The 22980-nt window shown below is 39.3% G+C and overlaps 1 protein-coding gene across 4 annotated transcripts in view; it reads right to left on the bottom strand.

The window, feature by feature from the left end:
- The window catches only part of MACROD2 (mono-ADP ribosylhydrolase 2), an 890001-nt gene that overhangs the window by 855830 nt on the left and 11191 nt on the right, over positions 1 to 22980 (bottom strand). For all 4 annotated transcript variants that reach the window (XM_074917676.1, XM_074917770.1, XM_074917932.1 and 1 more), the window contains exon 3: positions 9618 to 9725. In XM_074917676.1, the coding sequence (XP_074773777.1) occupies positions 9618 to 9725 (108 nt within the window). The remainder of the gene's footprint in view (positions 1 to 9617; positions 9726 to 22980) is intronic.

The raw sequence follows: 22980 nt of genomic DNA, 5'->3' as shown, positions 1-22980 counted from the left end.
AGGACGAGACAGGCTGATAGCAAGGTCCTTCCTAAATATTTTCCTCTATGAAGCAAAACAGATGCTTACAGTTCTTCCAAACCATGTCCGTCTCCTGTTCTATTTCAAACACACACTGAAGACACATAATGAAATGGAGCAGACATTTAATAAGTACGGGCCATATCGACGGCCTATCCAACAAGCAGTCCTAGAAGACATGCATTTTGTTTCCTCTGCTTAAATCATCACTGATTTTGTGTCCGGGAAAATTAAGGTATACAGGCAAAAAGTGGTTTCACAATAACAGTGATACTATTGCCACCTGCTGTCAGAAAGCATTCATGGCATCCCACACCGCCTCACACTGCACAACTGCAGCAAGTTAAAACCTTTTAAGAAATCCACCTTTCCGGGTGTTTTGCTTGCATGGTGCTAGTTTCCTCTAGAAAGAGCACATACAAAAAAAGGTCCAGGGTAACCATGGCATGAAGGATCAATGATCACATTGAAAGTCCCCATTACAATCCTGGAATACAGGAAAGAAGTTCTACTAACAGGAAGAAGGATTTTAAGATACCACCCCCTCAAACCACGAAGGATAAAATAGAGTGGTGTCAGAGGACAGAAAAAGTAAAAGACAAGATGATATAGTGAAAGGCCTGACATTCCACAGCCTGTTACTATTCCCCTTAATTACTGAACACTGCTAGAAACCTCCATCTCCAACAGAGCCCACACAGCTCTGCCCTGATTGCCACACATACGGTCCCTGGGTTTAGTGACATAACATGTGCCAAGTGGCCAAGCACAAACCTGAGAAGCAAAGAGATGAAGTGAAAGCACAAACACTCCAATACAAGTTTCTTCTAAACCTGACAAGTCACAAATGATGCAAGTAGCATCCTCTACTCCCACCCCCCTCTTTCTCTACTTCAGGAAGTGTCATAGTTACTTGAAATGTTTCATTTGTAGTCATAAAGCTCCCAAGCAGTTTGTATTTTTTTTTTAACTAAACAAAAATATCAGCAACATATGGTTTGTCTAGATAAGTATTGCCCCAGGGAGTCTAGAAATAATAAATGGGTTCTACAATGGATGCACAAAGAAATAAGAACATAGTGACCTTAAAGCATCAACACTGGTGAAGACTAGATTGTTAAATAAATCCATGTACCATAGACCATCTGATTATATTACACTACTGAAGTGTCTAACACCCATGTTATGTCAGATTCTCTGCAGCCTAACAGACTGCTGAATCCAGTCAAAGATAGCTGGCCATCTAACTTTGCGCCCCAGTATTTCATAGAATCACAAAATTGTTTGGGTTGGATTAAAAAAAAATAAAAATCAAAAAAAGTCTTCAAAGATCATCTAGTTCCAACCCCCCTGCCATGTGCAGGGACATCTTTCACTACCATCAGGTTGGCTCAAAGGTCCATCCAACTTGGCCTTGAACACTTCCAGGGAGGAGGTAGCCACAACTTCTCTGGACAAACTGTTTTAGATATTCAGATATTAGATACTCAGATATCCTACACCCTCATCTCATTCTACTCAGACTTCTATACTAGCGTGCAGTAACATAGAAAGTCAAACAGCATTGGCCTGAATCTCACCTTCCTGTGCGTCTGGTACCTCAGACCACAATCTGTTAGTTTAATGAGCCTTTTGAGCACACCGTTCCAATGGAAAATGTGTTTCCTTCTCTACTGCTTTTTTACAGCTTCTCAGTAAGTCACTGAACGCTCACATCCTGCTGCTTCTTAACACGAAGTGCCTCTCTGTTTGCACTCTCTGGCCATATGGCAGCAAAGCTCTCTGTCGAGGTGCACGAGTTTTAGGTCTTCATCCCATCCCCCGAGACTCTCCGCTCACAGGCACAACACAATTCGGCAGAATAATGCCCAGGCCCATGTCTGAGGCACAGACCAACCCAGAGCCATCTCTGTTAGGTAGGCAACACAGCCATAAGCACACTGGTGGAATACACTGGCATACTGAAAACATTTCATCACAACTAATTTCCCCCTCCCAAAGCACCCTGGAACAAGGAAAATAAGTTTGTTCCTGCCATGTGTCTGCAGCACTGCCAATCCTTTTTTTGTCCTGAAGTTTAAGTTATACTAATTATACATGGGATATTTTCTAAGTATATTGTGAGCATCATTGCTGCAGTACAATTCTGAATAGGTCTCCTCAGTCTTAAGCCTTTGCTACATCCTTAAGGCAAATGGTGTTTGACTGAGCAGCTAAAGTAATCCACCTAAATTAAACTGCACCTCCAGCTGTACTTCTCTTCCGTTTCATTCTCTTGATCACAGTCACTTTACACAGATTTTTAGTTTTCATCCAAATGAGTATTACACTAAAGGGAAGAACTACACTGAAATCAGATTAGACCAAAAGCAGAGGGCAAGTTTAACCATGTCTACTACCCACCAGCCACACTTAAAGTTTATTTTCCACAGAAAGCAGTAATAAACTCACTCACAGATGTCATGATTGAGAATGACCAATTCCCTCAGCTATTAACACTGACTTTTCTGATGAATAAGTGGGGACTATATATAAATTAGTCTGGGGCTTTGCACACAAGTGTAATTGCACCAACTGTAAATTAACTTGAGAAACCTTTGATTAACACCACAGTCTGCTCACACTAAAGATGAAAACCAAATTAACAACATTTTGTTAGCATTATTGGTTCTATTCCTAGAGGAAATTATAACAGTTACATAGGCAGATGCCAGATGACTCCATGCAAGAGATTTCAATACACGTTTTTGGTTTCCCTATCTGTACACTGGAGATAAAACATGTAAAACATGCTTACAAAACATGCTACCAGATGAACTCACTAAGAAGCTCTCCCAGCATAAGCAACCATTTGTTCAGCTCAGGAAAAAAAACCACACCCACAAAATCTATGTGAATAAATGCAAATATACCATGAAAAATTCCTATAAGCAACTTAAGTGCAGATTTTATGTTTTGTTGATTCCACTTTCAATAGTAAGAACATTTGAGTTAAGAGACTTCTAGTGAATGAAGAACTTAAGAGTCATTTCAAATAAGATCCAGAGTAAGAACTACTGGTCACTGTAAAATAAAAAGGGAGAGAGGCACTATATACACAGTACTAGTTCAGACCCAGTGACTGACTCCAATACCTTCATAATTCAGACAGGCCACTTCTGAAGTAATTTCTACTTCAGAATCTACAAGATGAAAATTTTGTGTGATAAATTAAGTTGCCAAATGAAATGGATTAGCAATCAGTGAAATTGCCTGATGTCAGATCTGTTCCAGATTAGAATCCATCCTTTTTCCCCACCTGTTCATTAAGCACCAAGTTCAAGGCAACTGCAGTGACTGATTGCACATTAACAAGCTGTTTATGTGGAAAGGCATAGTTCAGCCACTATCTATACTTCCACACTCGTTTAAGCATAATTCACTGATAATATATTCCGTTCCCAGTTTCAATACATAGTACTTCTACCTTGATGTGTAATTCTGGACTTGAGAAAAATGGGATGCCTCAAAATTAAACAATCAGGTTATACTTCTAGGTCAAGACCAGGAAGAGTCCAAGAGAAAATCTGTTGCTAACTCCAGTTAAGAAATCTGGAGAAAGATACTGCTGTTATCAGAAGTCTGAAGGAGGAAAGGCATATTTCATTAGGGAAAGTTGAGACTTAATATGAAAATGGCTATTTCATCCTCTAAATTGACCCATGCAGAGGCTCCAGCTGAAACCAGTCCCACAACAAGCAAAGCAAACACAGCATACTCAAAACCAAACAACTCTAATTCCACACGCTTCCAGTACTAGGACAGGAGGTACAGCAGGACAAGCATTCGGATTTACAGATTTGTTATAAAGACTCAGATGCAATTCACTCCCTGAAAACACCCTTGTTACTTAAGGCACCCAAGAGATCCTCCTCTCTGCACCTTCACTCAGCTGACCCTGCACAATGAGCCAAGAAAGCTAACAAACAGGTCTGCCAGCTGAAGTGCCTCACTGCAGATATGCAGATGATTTCCTGGAGAGGAAACCTCTTGAACAGTATGAGGTTCAGTAACTAAATTCCAGCATCAGAGCTTAGTAAAAAGGGACATAAAAATTTGTTTACCTTTTTCTTCTCTAGCTCTTTTCACTGTTTATTGGAGTAAGATTTTACTTCCCATTTGTTTTCTCATATGGAAGAAATATTCTCTTCAAGAAGTGATTGTCTCTCTCCCCAAATCTGGGAAGATTAGAGACGATTCTAGCAGCCGAGTACAGCTTAGTGGGAGCCATCTAGTTGCTCGAACAGCAGCAACCATCTAATCGCTATTTTAGAAGCAACACTATAGACATTACCAGAAATACCTACTTCAGTAGAACTGATCACCTTCCTTTCTCCTGTAGATTAAAAGGTTTCTGTTCTCAGTACCATACTTCTGTACAGACATCCAAGACTATTTTTCAAAGCTAAGAAGAAATAACATTTCTTCTAGTGTTCTGCAAGTCAGCCCCTTTCCCCAATCAAATAGAAATAAGGATAATCCTTTTTTGCCCCCATAATCATTTCCACTCCATCATGCTCCTAGTAAAAACTCACAAGCACATTAGTATGTGCCTTCTTATCTTAGAGCTGGGCCAATAAGATTTTTTAACAGGTTAGAAGCGGATGTATTACCTGAGGTCAGTAGTGATTAACTGCTGCTTAAGGTATATAAGGTACCCAGACATACATATCAGACCCACTCTGAAAATGCAACTCTTACCTACTTCAGATTTAAAAGTTACTGCATACAACATAAATAGCAACACATTTTTCCCTATATTTATTAAAAATACAGAGAAAATGTAGTATTTACTGCTTCACTGATACTATAAATACCACGCAATTTATTTTTCAAACCTTACTGAGGCTTTTACTGCTTATTTCTGTATTTGGGATCAGCTGCTCTATAAAAACAACATACTTAAAACCCAAAAATGAGCCCACTGGTGGACTAATCCTTTTTGGTTTTCCAACAGGCCCTAAAGACTTTTAGTCAGGACCAGTATTACTACATCAGACCTACCTAAGCCATGAGACCATCATGTCATACTGTCCAGACTTTAAATAAGCAGAAGCAGCAGGCAAGCACACTCAGAGGGAAACTTTTTTTTTTTTTTTTTTTTTTAAGAGTCACAACTCAGGACATACACCACTTCTTTCTGACTGCTGCTAAATTAACTGCCAGCAGAAAGACTTGCTCCCTAAAGCTATATCATACCTTGGAGAAAGCAGCTGGAAAACATTAGAGGGAAGTAGAGGGAGCTAGTGAGGCAGGAGTGGTATTAGACATTTGGTGGCTTTAGTATTCCAGTAGTATCTGAAACTATTTTTCTCACATAGCCTATTTGGTCCACAGAAATGCTATCAGGAAATGCCTGCAGTATGAATAAACGTGTTAAAAGAGCTGAGAGGGAAGGGACAGAACGACTGAACAACCTCTTTCTGCCTCCCCTAAACACAGAGACAGACACACACCCCACCTGAGCTCAGTTCCCACAGGTTATTTGGAAATCAGCTAACTGTGGTTATCTGGCTTCCGGGTGCTTGAAGCACTTTCGGCATCAGGATGAAGTGACATCCAGGAATATCTAATTTGTTAAAAAGGCCAGTTATCATGAATTTATGCAGTAAGTACATGCCTCAGGGACAGCCTGTTCACATTCTTAGAGCGTAATACCAGAAGAGCAGAAAAGGATATAGGAGTAAAAATAAGGTTTTTATATAAATCTTTACCAAATCCTAAAAAAAAAAAAAAAAAAGAAGGAAATTAACATAACAGGACACCTTAGGCAAAACATCAATTTAAATTAAAACCTGTCTGCAATGCAATCAGTAGCAAGGAAGTTTTAAAGGAACCATTCTGGAAGGATAACACATTTACAGGGGTAGATAATTGACACTGATTTTAGCAAAATGGCATATCAGCTCCCTTTTTCAGCTACCTTCTCCGTCACACTGCATCTCGGGTTGACTCTCACTCTCTTCAAAAACCAGAAAAATAGATCCTCACTCTGATCACAAATTATTTCAAAGCGGCTGTCTCGATATGGTTGTTTTGACAATGAGCAAAGACACAAACTTTTACTTACACTCTTTCCATAGTCGTCCTCTTTTAGCATGAAACATTTGCAACACATTTTTTACATAACATTCAGTCTGCCTGTTAAAGTCTAGGAGAAAGGGGCAGTGCTTACCAGTAATATCCTGGTACTTACTACTTAAGATCAGGCTAACAAAGGTGTTAATGCTAACAAAGTTAAGTTGATAACTGAACTTTTCTCATACATAAGTCAAAGAAGAAAAAGAATTCAGCGCATAAAGCAAGCTACTAAATTTAACAAAAGTGTTTGTAAAATATAGCTCAGAAATTAAACGTGGCCATACTCCAAAGAATCACGCTGTTATCTGGATACCCAAAGGATGGCATCACAGTATAAAGTCAGCACTATAAGCAAATTACTGCATATTACTCACACCCCTGGTTTAATCAAGTAAATCCACTTGTGTCTCATTTACCCCTCACAGGCAGGTATTAGAAAATATAGCAGGATTTGCTAATATGTTCGTATCAAAATCTGTAGACAATTTGAACCACCTGGCACCCACCCACAGCCCCAAATTTGCTATACTATTCCCTTTACTGAAGGCATATTTTGTTGTTTGCCTAAGTCAACATAAATTAAAATTCAAATTTAAGTATTTCCCTGCTGCTTTAATTTGTATATGATTTGCTGTACATTAAACTATTTACTACAGGAGGTAGTTCATGGAATTCCTGAATTCAGAGAGAAAGTCCTTCCCCCTGCGAGCTATATGCCATGGGTTAAGGAGGGTGTCAGTCATTTACGTTCAGGGTAGCCAAAAGGCTTCAAGTATGAAAAGAATTTGCACAGATTTACCTCTAAAATGTCTGTCTCCTGTTCCATGTTTGACAGGCTGCATTCTATTCAAACTTACAGACAGAAACTGGAACTATGGTGTAACTAATGCTGGCCCCACAAGAATGTCTGCAGATAGAGCTTTCCAAAGGAGAGACAGAACATGACTACTTTTTGCTTTACATCTTTGAGGCCTAGATAATTTTAGCCACAGAAGGAAAAACAGTTAAATTCTTTGCAAAAGCGGAGGGCACAGAAACATGTTTTTATATACCATCCAAGAGACACTAGAATTTCACTGAAGCTGTTTGATTTTAAAAAAACCCACCTCTGCAGCAACTGGATTTTTGCATAAATAATACAGATACTGAACCAAAACATCCTCCACACTAAGTTTAAAAGGTTTAACTTCAAATGGAAAAAGTAACACTGAAACCAAGTGTAATCAAAGGCTTACACTTCAAATTTAATTACTGCACTGACATATAGAGAATATTGATTTTTCAGGGTAACCATAGGTTAGTGTTTTAATCTAAGCATATTAACAATTCATAATACTTACTCTTTTAATGCATTCTAGGAGCTATAAAAGATTACAGGAGGGCTATAGAAGAAACTCAAAATCTGTACCAACGTCCTGACCTCAGACTGCTGCTACATATCTGCCTGACACTGTGGAGCACTGCCACTCCTTCCAACATCTAATCTGAATCTCTCATTAAACCCAAATCCAACTCCTCTAACTTCCTTACAGAAGACATCAGTAGAGAACTTTTTTGCCAATTGCCTTCTAGAAACTTGAAGAGTCTTACGTCCCTCTTTAGATCTTCCAACCTCAGTTTTACTGTACAGTTTTGAGTCGTCTTTAATCCTTCCCTCAAAACTGCATGTTAATATCTGTTGATTTTAACTGGGTTCTATTTTTCATTTCTACTCTGATAGATGCACTCCCTTCCAGGATGACAGGCAAGTTTACAGGTAGATGTCATCAGCAGCCTGGAATATAAGTTTTCACACATTTCAAGAGAAAGGGAGAAAAACCCTTTAAATTGAGAAAAGCAAAGTATCCCCATTCTGAAGCTAATCTGCAACCAATTCCAGCCTGCAATTCAAGGGAGACCTATGAACAAAGATAACCTAAATATAAATTGAGAGAAGTATGCTAATATTGACTTACTGTAGAGTAATAAAGTAAGGAAGCTAGCAAGAGCACTACTGGAAATGTCATCTTGAAAGAACTGGGAGGGAAAAGTTAAAAGATTAAAGTTTCAGAGGCTTTGCCAACACAATGAGGAGAGAATCATGTTACTATATGAATGCAACCACATCGTTTGTAATTTCGAACGGCTTTTGTATATCAGTAAATTAGAGAATTAAGAACATTTGCATGGAAATACCATCCTCATTACTTGTTGGAGTGCAAAAATGAGTTTTGAGATAACTAAAGATTCTACCTGTACTACACAAAACCCAGTAGCATATCTCCACTGGAAAGTGGGGAGGTAGGCAGACAGAAACAACATCAAACAATCCAAAAGAATCTGTTTACTAATGTCTACACTGTATGAACAAACATTTCTGTCCTCTTTACATTACACCCAAGCCAGTACCTCTGCACAGCTTTAGTGTGGTAAACCAATACATCAGTTTTGGCCAATACAACCTTAGGAATCTGGATTTTATTCCATCATAGAGAAAATACTGCAGTATGTTTCCTTCCAATAAAGGATTAATACCAAAATTAACTCTTGAAAATGAATCAATACTCTTAACAAATAAGGACAATGCCAGTCAAGTACTGGGAAGGGGGAAAACCTTCCAGCCTCAAGACACACAAACGATATTCTTTACAGGGTGGGGAGTGGAAAGACTTTGCTAAAGCATGTGTGTAGGGAAAACCTTCTCATAGGCTCTTCCAATCAGACAAACTACCTCATTATAACCCAACACACAAATAAGTTAATTGTGTAGGTATTTTCCTCCCTCCCCTTCGTCACAACATGCTGCTACATGCAGTGCTTCACCTCAGTTGCATACATGGAGACATGGTCACCAAGCAAGAAAAGGTACTAAAACTAAACCTGGAAACATTCAAGGCCAGGTTGGATGGGGCTCTGAGCAACCTGATCTAATGGAAGGTGTCCCTGCTTGTTGCAAGGGGGTTAGACTAGATGACCTTGAATGGTCCCTTCTATCCCAAACTATTCTATGATTCTATTGCAAACTCTCTAGGTCACAATCAAACACTTGGAGGATACAATCTCCCTACAAAAAAGCAAATATTTCATCCACATTCTTCCTATCACCTAACTGTTAAGGTTTTCACATTACAAATCAAGCTATTTGTGCACTAGTTAAAAACAGACTGGAATGCACTGCAGTAGCTTAATATCAAAATTCAGCCATCTACAACATCAAATATGAAGTCTCAGCCACACAAATTAAGTTAAGAGATGGATATAAGATCATTATTTTTCTCTTGGTGATCATGCTACTGAAGTTTCACAATAATCCTTGTCACAGTAAAGGGATACAGGATGAACAGATGCAATATAGAGAAATTTGGGGGGAAAAGAAAAAAAGCTGGTTTCCAACAGATTTCCACAGGATGTACCAATTTTATACAACTAAGTTCAAACTTGAAAAGCCTTTATAGCACCATGTCACAAGACACAATGTGAAACATTGAACCACCTACCAGCATTAACGATGGCATCAACCTCTAGCAGTGTAATGTCACCTCTATAGAGAGAAACTTTCTCGCTCAGACTTTTCTTCCCTTGCAGATCTTCTTTAGTGTTTTCACCTACAAATCAAGAAAGCAGTAAAACCAGATTACAAACGTGGGTCTGAGATCACTATTTACATGTCCAGAGCAGGTATCAGCAGTTCCAGTCATAATGCTGCTGTCAGAATGCAACATCCTTCGGTTTTGCCTCGAGGGGGCACCGGTAACCCACAAAGATACCTGTGTTTCCCTAAAATCATACTACTAGCTTTTAATTGTTTTCAAATGCAAGCTACTATGAAGCACAGATTCCTTGCCCACATATCATTTGACAGAAAACCTGTATGAACATACACATTTTTGGAGCTAGATCCATCAAACAATTTTATTCAGTCACCACATGGGTGCAAGTTATCAAAAAATTAGCATTAGTTAGGATAATCCTCCTACTGAAGCAATAATTTATCCAACCCAGAATTACTCCAAATGCATACAACAACACACAAGCACACCGTTTGCAAACAGCCCCAAAATTCAGAACTAGGCCTGGCAGTAGGGAGAAGGAAAACATCAGCAAATTAAAAGCTTGGACCTTTGTCACCTTAAATTGCTCAACTAGAAGGGGAGATGAAGACACAACATACACTAGCTTTCAAAAGATTTGTTACTAGACAACGTTATAATAGATGCATTACTCTGGTAAACTTAATTTTTGCATCACCAATTCACTTAATTTGCATCATAATCTATAGAAGAGTGCAGTTACCTCAAACAGTTCTACAAACACATATTGGCCAAAAGCTTAAGGTAGCCTTACATTCTTAGACATCCACATCATTAGCAGAGAACTTAGGAGAGAAGGAAAGATTACTTAATTGATCTTTATTATTTTAATTAATCCTTTCCGACACAAGCCAGGTGTCTCAAGAGGCCTGAGATCACATATTGGCCAGAAACAGAACTGCTAAAATGACAATTTCAATGGGAAACAGTTTCCAATCTTCAGAACAAGAGAAATCTATTTGTAAATAGAAGAACCTTGTAGGAAGTTTCAAGTGAAAGTAGCAGCAATCCAAACAAATCTGGTCCTTAGGTTTTTATATCAACCTTCATTTTCATCAATTTTCACCAATTTGCACATACTTGCTCAAGTTTTTCAGCATTACAACAACCAGTAAAAATAAGAAAGTTGCATTTATTTTAGATTTTGCTTTTCTAAGCTTAGCACAAGTGACTGATATCAGAAATCGTTTATTTCAACCAGTCCAGAACACTGAGTCTCACTTAAGTTTTACTTTAGATCAGCTATCACATGCCTCATGGAAAATCTGTGCCACCCCCAGCAAAAGATACATTGCTACTATGACACACATTATCATAAAGATAGTTTTGTATTCAAGTGTATTCAGGAGTTTAATTTCTGTATTTGTATTTTCTATTTTCTGTGTAGTCCTAAAGCAACTATTCTATTGCCATCATATCATCCTCCTCTGTGTCTTAACATAAGCAAAGTGTGTTTCTGTAGAAAGGTATCACGTTTTTACTATCATAAGATCCACCTTGTACCACTCTAGCCTAAAAGTTACACTATTCATCCATTTTTCCACAGAAGATAACCACTGCAGTAGCTGTTGCGTTGTATTAAAAATCAGCCTCTGTGACCAATTTAGAGAGACTGATTTATTACCTGCTTTCATGTTCACTGCATTCTGCCAGCTAGTAGGACAGTTGTTTTCCCCATCCCTCCCCAATGAGCATCCCACTGGAGCTCTACAAAATTTAAAACGCGCACCGTCACCCTCCCCCTCCACCTTCTGCCCAAGTTACTGCAACACGAGTTAACATCAAATCAAAACGCCTTGAATTCTCCAAGCTAAAACCATTTAAATAGAAAATACAGTTTGAATACTACAGTATGTGTGCCAATACGATAAAAAAAAAAAAGAAAACAAAAAATCCACCAGGAGGAGCCAGGAAGACACAGATATATACTATTATAAAAACTAATTCACATTATCACTAATTTCTGAGTCAGAAGAAAAGCAGAGATGTCCCTTAGTCAATTCACCAACAAGGTTATCTAATTCCTTCTGTAGGGTGCCACACTATACGATGTTGCGCACACCAGCACTGCCTCCTGATTTTCCATCCTCCACAGCCTTCACAAGTTTGCCTCTAGTTCGCACTCTTTTACAAGTACCGAATATATTTGAGTGTGGTTCTCCTGAGACTCCTTCCCCACAGAAAAGTATTAATAAATCCGCTGCCTTTTAAAGGTGGAAAAAAAATAAAACAGCCACACACAAACCCAAGTAACCACTCCTATAGGATCTACCACATCCTCTTCAGCAAGGCCCTTATCTGCCCCACAATTCTCGGAAGAGCCCTGATGACCACCATCTTTAATACAGTGCAGCAGTAAAAGTATACACTGCCTCGTACATCTTCGATAGATTACCCTCGTTTCTTTCAATAAAAGTCTGACTTAACAGAGGGTTTGAACTTGTACTTACTTTATTTCATTGTAGTTGTTACAGAAGGATGCTCAACATTGATGGATGTCATGGAGAGCCAAGGCTTGTTCACAAAGACACTCAACAAGTCTACTAATACGCTGCTGATTGCAAACGTAATCCCAATATCATACAAATAGTTGTAGGAGAGACAACTGTTTTTCTTTTGCCATCTGTCAGATATCTGGGGCTGGCAGACAGCATTTCCTAACAAAGTCGAAACTGATATCTGATTTGGGGTATTTTCTTCTGCTGTAATCAATTTAATCACCTTGGCAGGGACAGTGAAGTCATTCCTGGACATTACAAATAACTCACTTCTGCCTTTGTCTCCCATCCCTTCCTTCACCACACACATTTTTGTCTGCTTCTCAAAAACCAACCTGCACTCCTTTACTTCAAAGCCTCTTCCTACAGTAATGATGAATCTCATTTCTGTGAATAACTATGGTAGATCCTCAAATATGACCGAACTCAAAATACTCCAGGCATTACCCTGTAATTTATGGTTCCATAACTCAGCAAGGACAAACCAGCAATTCCAGGGCATTGCTTATTTTGCAAAGGATGCACACCATGGGTACATATTAGCACGTTAATAAAAATCGTAGCAGTGACAGATTTACCTTGTGCTTGTGGTGCAATGAGAATATTTCTTGCTCTCATTAATAAAACAGCTTTATATACATCCTCAAGAAATAAATTCTCTGAAGTGGTTGCTGTATAAGCTAGTCTTCAGTACAAAAAACAAAACAGGAGTTGAGTCCCTGGACTCAAAGATCTCAGTTTTTAGAGATAGGAAAGCCCGCTGGCCAAGCCTGTCTGTCTCCACATTGGTTGTTGAGAATGTAACCTTAAAGGCAGAAGAGTTGGAAAGCCATGAAAATTCAGATGTATTCCAGTCCTAAAAAACACCCAAACAAAAAAATCCCACCAACTAAACCCACACTACATCAAACCTATCACAAAGTCCACCTTAGTTTCAGATGGAGGCATCACAAACTCCAAGAAAAGAAAATATTTAGTTTGGCCTGTGATAAATTTTGTTCTGCTTCTCCTTTGTCCTGAAGAGAGACTGAATTTTCTCAAGTACCTCCAACAAGAATCTCCGCATAGCTACAGTAAAATTTAAGAGGCACTAGAAGGTTTTTTAAGATCATCCAGATGGGCAGTGAAGACAGCCTAGGAAGGAAGGATCCCTCCCTGCTGGAAGAACTGCTTGCATCTCCTTCATCACCACAGCCCTCCTGGCTCACAAACACAACTACTCTGTGAGCACCTGTGCCAGAAACCTGGATGCCTTCAGATCACCGGTCTGAATCAGGCCATGGTTAGTAAAACGCTAAAATAGCTGTTGAAATAGGATTGTGGTAGTATGAAGTATGAGCAATAGATTCTGCTATTTGGAGTTTTCATCTCTGTGTACCCTCTGGGGAGACTGTTTTTGAGGCTTCTTTCCCTGTGAAGTAAGACTCTTGCCTGCACATTCTACCCCATGTCCATCTCAGTTGAAAAAGTAAAAATAGAGGCTTTTACTGGGAAATGCTCCTAAGAAAAAAAAACAAGCCTAAACACTCATGGTAAGCTCTGACAAAGCAATGATAATCAGCATTAGTTTGGCCATCTTTGATTCCCTCCCAACTCTCACACAGTGAATTTTGTTATTCATTATTCTTCCTTCAGCTCAAGAATTCTAAAAACAGTTACATATATTTTGTCATGAGGATCATGGACTCAAACTGCAGTTTAAGCACGTTAACAATTCACATAATTTTTTACAATTATGTGTGTGTCAAAAACAAACAAACCCTGGTTTTGCTTTGTTTAGTCTGAATTTTACAAGGTACATTCATGTAAAGTCTGGCTATCTGACTTCTGAAACAGTGCAATTCCAGAATCTTCATCCCTGATGACTTCCCAGGACCAGTTAAGCCAGCCCTGCCTGTGAAATGAAGGGCCCTAATTAATTCAAGACCTTGGGCTAAAAGCATCAGCAAAGCCATGATCTCCCATACAGGTAGATTTCAGAACCATTTACAGCTTTCCACTTCAGATGAATTCAAATAATTAATTAGCATACAAAGGAAACTATTAAGGAGGAGGGTAAATGTAACATTCAAACTTCTGAAATGCTTTTCTAAATTCCACTCACAGCACAACACAAACTATCATAAAATGACTGTAGGCATAACTACAGTCAGTTCAAGTCTATTCATTCAAAAGAAATGAAATTAAAGTTGCAAAGCGAGACACGGAGGTGTAAAGCAACCCCACACACACATCAAATCTGCATATTCACAAGCAGGTGAGGACCTAACAGAACCCTAAGAAAACACCCAACACGAAAGCAATTAATAAGACTTAAGTTTTGAACTTTTTCCCAAATGCCTACTCAGACCCTCTGCCACTTTTCTCCTAAATAATACTTGAACTTTTCCCCTCTGCCTACCTAGCCCTAATTCACATCTTATGTGGGGCAGTTTTGACAGGGAAAATAAAAAAATAAAGCCACACAAAAAAATACACTAAAACCAAAACAAACATCTGATTAGGGAAATGTAGCAGTATACTGAAAGATATCTAAGACAAAGCAAAAAAAGACAGATTTTATTTATTTAAGAAATATATTAGTGTTGAAAATCATCATCATAAACTGTTGTCTTTAGCTTTTCCTCCTAGGCCACAACCCTTTGGGCCTTTAATCATGTTCCTAACATCTCTGAGTCCACAGAGCCACATCTTAAAGTATGAGGTTGGTCAGTCTTAACATCAAATAGGCAGTCCTCCTATCCCTTAGCTTTACTTAGAGCTCCTTCCATCTCGCACCAAAGGAAAAGGACCTTTATAGCTTACACATATGAGGAGAAATACATTAGATTTAGTGAACAAGAACTGCAATTGGAAAGAAAGCGCATGAAGTTATTCAGAACTAAAAGGCAAAAGGACTTTCAGAACAGCTCACTAGAGGGAGCCCCCATAAAGGGCATGAATATGCTCAGCTAGAGCGATGGAAAAAGATGGCCCAAACATAAAATCACTGTAAAAATCGACTCAAACTTAGTCACTAATAAAATATCCAGGATTTTAAAGTCTAGTACACTTTGAAGTATTGTAATTTTTGAAATAGGTCTCAGAATCCAATTACAGCAATCCCCACAGTAATACTAAAGAGCACCTTGCAAGAGCATACTTGCAACCAACGGGAGAACAACCTACAGCTGGAAGAGCTTCTGTTAAAAAACACATCTTCATTTTCAAACTATTTGATAATGAAGTAGCAAAACCAGTTATTAAAGCCCTATAGTATAAAGCAGTATCTACGGCAAAGAAAAAGGCTCTGGGCACTCCATAAGCAAAATCAGTTAAGAGAAGAAATCGAAGAAAGAACAAGTGAAAAGGATTTACAGCAGCTAAGCTCACAGGCTTGTACTATTAAAATGGAATTTTGTTAAACAAGTCAGACAACAATGTTTTTTCCCTTCTAGTTCATAGAAACTAGAGTAACAGACTGAACTGCAAGAAACAAAGCTGAAAATGGGACTCTTTCATCATTTATAGTCATCTTTAGAATTCACAGCTGAAGGAAGTAAATGAATTCCAAGTTAAAAATAAATAATAAGTCTGCCTGTTATCTCATCCCTGCTACAACAGCAGCGAGTAGAAATATCTATCCCCACAAGGAATGTTTCTCCAACAACAGTCAATAACATGACCTGGAAACAGCACTAGGAAAAGAACCTGAGCAAGGGAAAACAGCCCTAACATCACGCCCAGACAGGCACCAGCTCATCCACTCCTAAGAGAATCCTCAGCAGAGTCTGGACTGGGACACAGCTCCACTTTTCTTGGGCTGCTGAAAAAATAAAAGAGTTGAGCAAGCTTTAAGAGTCCATCTGACCAGAGGGAAACATGCAGCAACTATTCTGCTACATATGGTGCACGTTCTTCCCTTCAGTGTTGGGGTTTTTTTTCTTAATGCTTTGTTTTTACACGTGTCTTGTAGAGATTTAAAAAAATGACAAACTATTAGCAATTACTAAGCTCACATATAACACAGCTTTCTACTCCATTTTTTTTCTGCACAGGCTTATGGAGCGTGTTAGAAAAGACAGATTGTAAGATCTGTTACATTACGTGCCTGCTTCCATTCCTACTAACCGTGGATGATTGTACAGGAAAGGCAATTGCTTATCTAAATCAAGATAAGCATTATTTCCATATGTTTCATCACCAGGGGGAAAGCATTCACAGATGCACTCTAGTACTTCAGATTTGTAGTACAGATTTGCTCTATCACTTCTTGGACTTAAACGAGATCAGAACCTGAGCACAAGGAAGAAACATCTGTTGCAGACAAATCACTTTCTACCTTGCCAAAAGCAGCACAACATGCAAGTCAAAGGCACTTGATAATGAACACCAACACCTTCTCCCTGGCAGCATGATCTGCCAATACACTCTGTTTCAGCTAATTACAGAGTGGCATAATTGGATTAGCTAAGGACTATAGCCAAGTACGTTTAGGACACCACAAATGACAGAACAGATGAGATTGGGTGGGACCTCTAGAGATTTAAATCCAATCTCCCCACTCAAAGGAGGGTCACCCTGTCCCAGATGGATTTTGAGTATTTCCAAAGACAGAGGCTCTATAACCTCTCTGGGCAATCCATTCCAGTGCTCAGCCACCCTCACAGTAAGTGTGTAGTTTTTGTCTTCTTATGCTCAGAAAGTATTTCCTCTTTCAGCTTGTGCCCATTGCCTCTTGTCCTGTCACTGCGTGCTGCTGAGAAGAGTCTGGAACCATCTTCTTTACACCCTCCCATCATATGTTTATAAACACTGATCAGATCCCATCTGGGGCATCTTTTCTTCAGGCTAAACCCAGATCTCTCAGCCTCTCCTTGCAGAAGAAATGCTCCAGTCCCTTAATCATCTTTGTGGCTTGTGTTGTGCATTAATTACACTTCCCACTTTTGCAACATTGACAAATTTACTGAGGTTGCCCTCTGCCCCATCTTCCAGATCAGGAGGTCATGGTATCTCCCATTCGAGGTTTTTCAGGAGATAGGAAATACCCTTACCTGAAAACATGAGCATCACTTGATGTCCACAGGTTAACTGAGGAGCCTACCTCCCATGAACCACACTGAAATGGAGTTCAACAGTGCTACAACACAGCACTCAAACCACTGCAAAAAGCCCAGAAATAACTCACTCGATCCAAGTTAAATTTAGTAATAGCGTTTAGAAATTCTTTTACCAAACAATGTTCAACTTCATATTTAACAAGGCCAATGAGTGATTAAAGTGTACAGAGAAGATATCGTAACCTTGAGAATAGATAAATCCTGGCAGAATTGCTCAAACAAGGCTGGTAAGAAAGAACAGCTTGGCCGGACAACAAAGTTGGGAAACATCCAAGGAGAATAAATTGTCCTCAAAAGACTCATGAGCATAAAAGGGAAAAAGGAGCAGGGGGCTAAATCCCCAATCAACCAACAATCACTACCCAAAACCCCCCCACATGCATAGTGTAGTTTTTCAGCGTCAGCATTATGTAAAGATAGTAGATAGGTGGAAAGGCGGAGACTACTTGGAAAACATATGAATATTTATGTCTTTAAGGTATATAAAGGATGAACTTTTTTTTATAGTGTGTGCATGTTAGGAGGAATGATCCCCCATGCAGCCAGTGCCGAATCAAGAAATGCTTGCTTCTTAATGCTACACTGGTGTTAAGAGGTTTATTCACAATTTCAGTGACAAAGAGAGCTATCAGCAGCCCACCAGCAGGGATGAGCCTCTACTTCTCAGCTGTATGATTGAATTGAAGCCATTGAATACTATGTTGCACGTTAAAGAGAAAAAGAGCAGCACACCATGAGAATTGTTAAAAAAATACCCAGTCAGTCCTAACAACCCACACAATGCTCATGCAAAATACAGTTATCCTTGCACTACAAAGGTCTTACATAGTCCTTACAGTGTTACATTCCAACCTTTTCCTCAGTCTATCTCCCATAGCTGTGTATGTCCCCCCAAAACAGAACTGAGACACAAACCCCTTCTGAGTCCAGAAGCGGAGGAAGGAGAGAGAATGGAGAAGCTTGCCTTTATTCTGAAGTTCTGTAAAATGAAGGAAGACTCGGTATGGAATGCAAAAGTACCGAAGAACAAAGTTTAAGAAAGCAGTAATAACAAACAAGGAGAACAAGGAAAGGAATACATTCTCGATTCTTATTTGTGATGCAACCTGGTCTGCAGGGACACGCAACTGTCAATTCATAAATCAAAGTCTTCTCACTTCAGTGGCATGCACAGCGACAGCAAAAACATGACATAAGTAGGCTGAGGCCCCAGGGTATTTGTGTGTTTACTTGGAGAGTCGGCATCCAGCTGCTATGGTTGCTATGCTTGCTTCTGCTGGCTTGAGATTTCGTGATTTAGGGTCCACAGGAATGGCTGCTGCTTTAGCTGTGACCCAGGAGATGTGCTTTGTGTATTTGAAGAATCTCATTCAATCACTGCCTTGTTGGCTGGGTTTTTCATGTGAGCCTTCAGAGGGATTCAAGACTTTGACAATCTACTGGAATAAAAACGCCACTGGATAGCATATTTAGGAAGTTCTTGTCCAAGCCTGATCATCAGTACCTCAATCTGATACCAAGATTTCTTCCAGAATGGCAGTGAGAGTTATACTGAAGTACGTTAAATGGTCAACAAAGGTCACGTGGAGGCAAGAACTAGACTGCATCATCTCCAACTGAATTCCTACTTTATAACCTCCCTCTACTAGAGAGCTTGTCATTCATAATAGAAGTTCAAAAACTGAGAAAAAAAACATACTATATTCCTTTAGTTCACTGCCTCACAGAAATATGTTGATACTTTTCTATAAAGCTACAAGACCACTGGTGATGCTACTTCGCCAGATTCCTTCAAAGACAAAGCAGATAACCTTCACTGCAAGAGTTGTGTCTTGGTAATATCACAGCATTCATACAACTATTCCTGCTGTGTTCAAGTGAATCCAGTACCTCCTGGGATAACTAGGAGCCTTCATCCAAAACTTATACCACCAGCAGCACAGTATTCCTTCACTCAGCCTTAGAAACTGCCTGAAAAAAAAAAATGCCTTCCGATGAGCAACCAGGTGTTCGGTCTTCAGCAGCATCTCTTTTATTTACCAAGAAGTGAAAACCCATTTTTGACAGGTGTGAACAGCACATACAGCATCAAGAAGATTTAAAATAAGTTTATAGTGCCAAACCATGAATTCATTAGCTTTCATTCATTAGCTTACTAAGCAGTCAGACCATTTTTACCTTCTCTTCTTTTTTTAATTCCCTACACCATTGCTAAGCAACAGCTTCTCTAGTTGAGTGCTACAGCCTTTTGTAGGACTTACTATGGAGCTCAGAGATAAGAAGTCACTACCAGCAAACTATAAAACTTCTGCAAAACTGTCAGCAAATATTTCATAGCATTGCCATTCAAGAGCCTCTCTGCATGAGTTATAGGGACAACTGCTTACCAGATGGGAGCAGGAACTTCAGTTTTCTAATACCAGAGGACAGATAAGTAAGTTTCTATGCAAGTACAAAAGATAATGTTCTCCCCATGAAGACGTTAAGCTTGGGCAGTGCTTACCTTGCATTTCCCCTCCCCTACTCCCCGAGATACCACATGTAATTTGCTACCCTACAAAACAATAGGGCTTCAATCCAAACAGCAAGATACAGAAGAAAATCTTCAATATTTGAAGAAGACTCTACCAAGACCCATTAGTATTGCAAGCCATACTTGCTTACTTTAAGGACTTGAAAAATATCAAGTAATGCAAACTCACTAGCAGTTCAGAGAAAGATTTAGCTCCATCTTCTTCTGCATGTCTACCTGGAAAACACACACAACAAACCTCAAAGCCCTTAAATAGAGAGGCATATGTTGGTGTGCACTGCCTATTCTGTCTGGATTAGCTATCTGTGATACACTTACAAACCTTCTCCTGTAAGAACTCGGGTAGCAATGTAGAAAGGGGAAAAAAAAAAATGGAACACTGCTTTTTTAAAAAAATGTAACTGATCCATACCCTCAGTGACAGTTACATAAAGTCTGGGGTTTGCTTTCAGTTGATGCAGATTCATTAAGTATTCCCACAAAAGGACAGCACTGCAATACACAATATGTTTGTACGAGAGCAGTGTCTTGTTTTCAAGTGTACCTTATTCATACAGAAAATATGACATTAAGCATGCAAGAATAGATCTAACACAGGCTGAACTTCAACTACAAGTCATATTTGTGCAGCAAATGAAGAGTACCTTACAACACCTTTACAGACTAACCATCAGTATCAAAAGGGCCCACATTTGCACAAACAAGCCTTTGAAAAAGCAAAGGGCAGGACAAGGCAGGTAAATATTTCAAAGCAAGACAGATGTGCAACCAGTTCTGCAGTTTTTTCGTATCTGCATTACAGATGGACCAAGTCTTGTGGCCAGGATCCTCTTGGTAAACTACTGAGCAGTCTTTTCCAACTCACTAACTCCTAGAGATGCTGCTAGTGCAAAGGTGCACGTAGAAAACTACTTCCAGTTTTAAAAATACATGTATTGGCTATACCAGCACAAGGCTAAGAGGTTTAATTCTGCAAGGTGTGCATTCTATAGCATCCTGTTCACAAAAAAGCCATTTGGAAATTTTGGTAAAGGTGCTTGTGACAAAACATGCCAAGCCAACAACTCAACACCTGCAAGTCTCTGAATCTTTTCTGTGCCCAAACATTATGTTTAACCCTCCCCCCACTCCGTTCAAAGACAAAATATTTCTTAGTGAAATGGAGCCACACATAAAAATGTAATTTCAATGGTTTTTAAAGCCGTGCAAAACAGAAGTTCAAGTATAAACTGGATTGTTAAGCCTTCTCTCCAGCACAGAAGAGCATTTTCTGTGCATGGTAACTACCACATCTGTATGCAGCACTTCCTACAGGGCTGAGGAATCCCATGTCAACTGGATTTTCCAATGTTACATCAGCTAGATGGCCTCTCACAGAGAAAGCCACATACCCCTTCACATAGGAAATACTACAACTACTTCTTCAGACATTAGTTGGTTTATTAGGGACATTTTCACATGATGAGCAGTTCAGCTCTAATGAACCAAAGAAGGGAAACCAAGCTTATCTGGTTTCCAATGGATGGGGTTTTTAACACATGTATAATCAAGTGTTTAATTGTGTATGAAGCAAATGCAGCTGTGCATGAAAGATGGTTAATATGATCCAAACAGGGAGCTCAGTGAGCTTTATCTGCATCAGTGATCCCCGTACCTTACCAAGAGATTTAAGCCAGTATCCTTACACGGTGGTGAACTTTCAGACTTGATGCAAGCCTCCCACACCCAGAGAGCAGCAGTTGACAGGCCTACCCTGTGTGATCACTAATTAGCCCGAGGCAGCAAATCCTAGTTTGAAGCAATAGTTCAGCACCGTCATAAATGTCTGTCACATATAAGCTACAGTGCAGTAAGACAAGCCATACCAGTCTCTTACTGTCTTATCAAAAGAGGCTCCCAATCTTCTGCAGGAGGACATCAGCTTTTTCCACCTACACTTGAAGATATCTAAAAGTCATGTAGCCAGTTGACAGGGCAACAGGTCTACACTGGAAAGCCATGACAAGGGTACAATTTAACAGCTTCATCTTGGCCTCTACCTAATTGCAGACACGTGGTTTCTAGTCAGGCTGGCACACTGGCTCACATCTATCTGCAAAAGACTGTGAGGACATATGCCACAAATCATAAATTATAGATTAGGGCTTTAGCCAAGCTACCATACTGAGCAAAACGAGATGACTTACTGCAAATGTCTTTGTAAAGCAAGAAATTAAATTTGAGAATTTGATCTTGCAATTCCCCGTGCTCAAAAGGAGCTCCCCACACTCAAAAGGACTGCATCTTTTATACACAAAAAAGCTGAGGGAAAAAAAATAGAAGGAAAAAAGACACAGACATACACATAGATACACATTACTGGAAACCAATATGTATAACCTATTACTTCTCCTCTGCAATATATTAAGCTATCTCACTAAAAAAGTTATTCTTTCCCTTAGTAGCCTTGAATATCAGACAAGTCAGCCACTGAAAAGTTCCAGGCTGGAACCTGAGAAACGCTACACTTTGTCAGCAGTTTCTGAGGAACAGCACATACCAATTTACACACAGCATCACTGCTGCTAAAGCCATCCTTCCTCACAATCTGAACAAGCCTACCAGCTGACAGCACAATGCAGCATCTAGACTTTCTAACTCTGGTTAGTACTTCCTGAGGGACCTCTGTACAAAACTTGAGCACACTGTGACGTTCAGTAGCTACAAAAATCGGGTTGTTTCTCACATAGCATGGGACAGAAGCTTGGAAGTTATTTATCTGGTCAAGACTCAGCAACTAAACATTAGAAATATTCTTTCTGGCAAAGACATATTTAACTTCCCTTTGCATCTCCACCTACTGCTACTTTTTAAGACACACTGAGAGCTTGTGGACCTTCAATAAGGATAAATTGTTGTTGAGAGCAGTATTGTTTCCTACAATTAACTTTTGCCCCTCAAGAAACTGGCTGCCATTGGCGTTAAGAGGGTTCTCTCAGCTACATGCAAAATGGCAACTCTATCAAGGACCTGTATAAACTTAATGCTGTGTAGAGTTTAATGTAAAAAAAAAAATATCATGGAACAGCAGCTTAAGAAGTAGTCATCATCTTAATTACATCAAAGTGATTTATTTTCTTATAGAGAGAGGATTAGCT

The sequence above is a fragment of the Athene noctua genome, chromosome 1 (assembly GCF_965140245.1).
Source record: "Athene noctua chromosome 1, bAthNoc1.hap1.1, whole genome shotgun sequence".
Lineage (NCBI taxonomy): Eukaryota > Metazoa > Chordata > Aves > Strigiformes > Strigidae > Athene > Athene noctua.
Note: the sequence above shows the minus strand (reverse complement) of the source record. Positions and strands in the feature narration are given on the sequence as shown.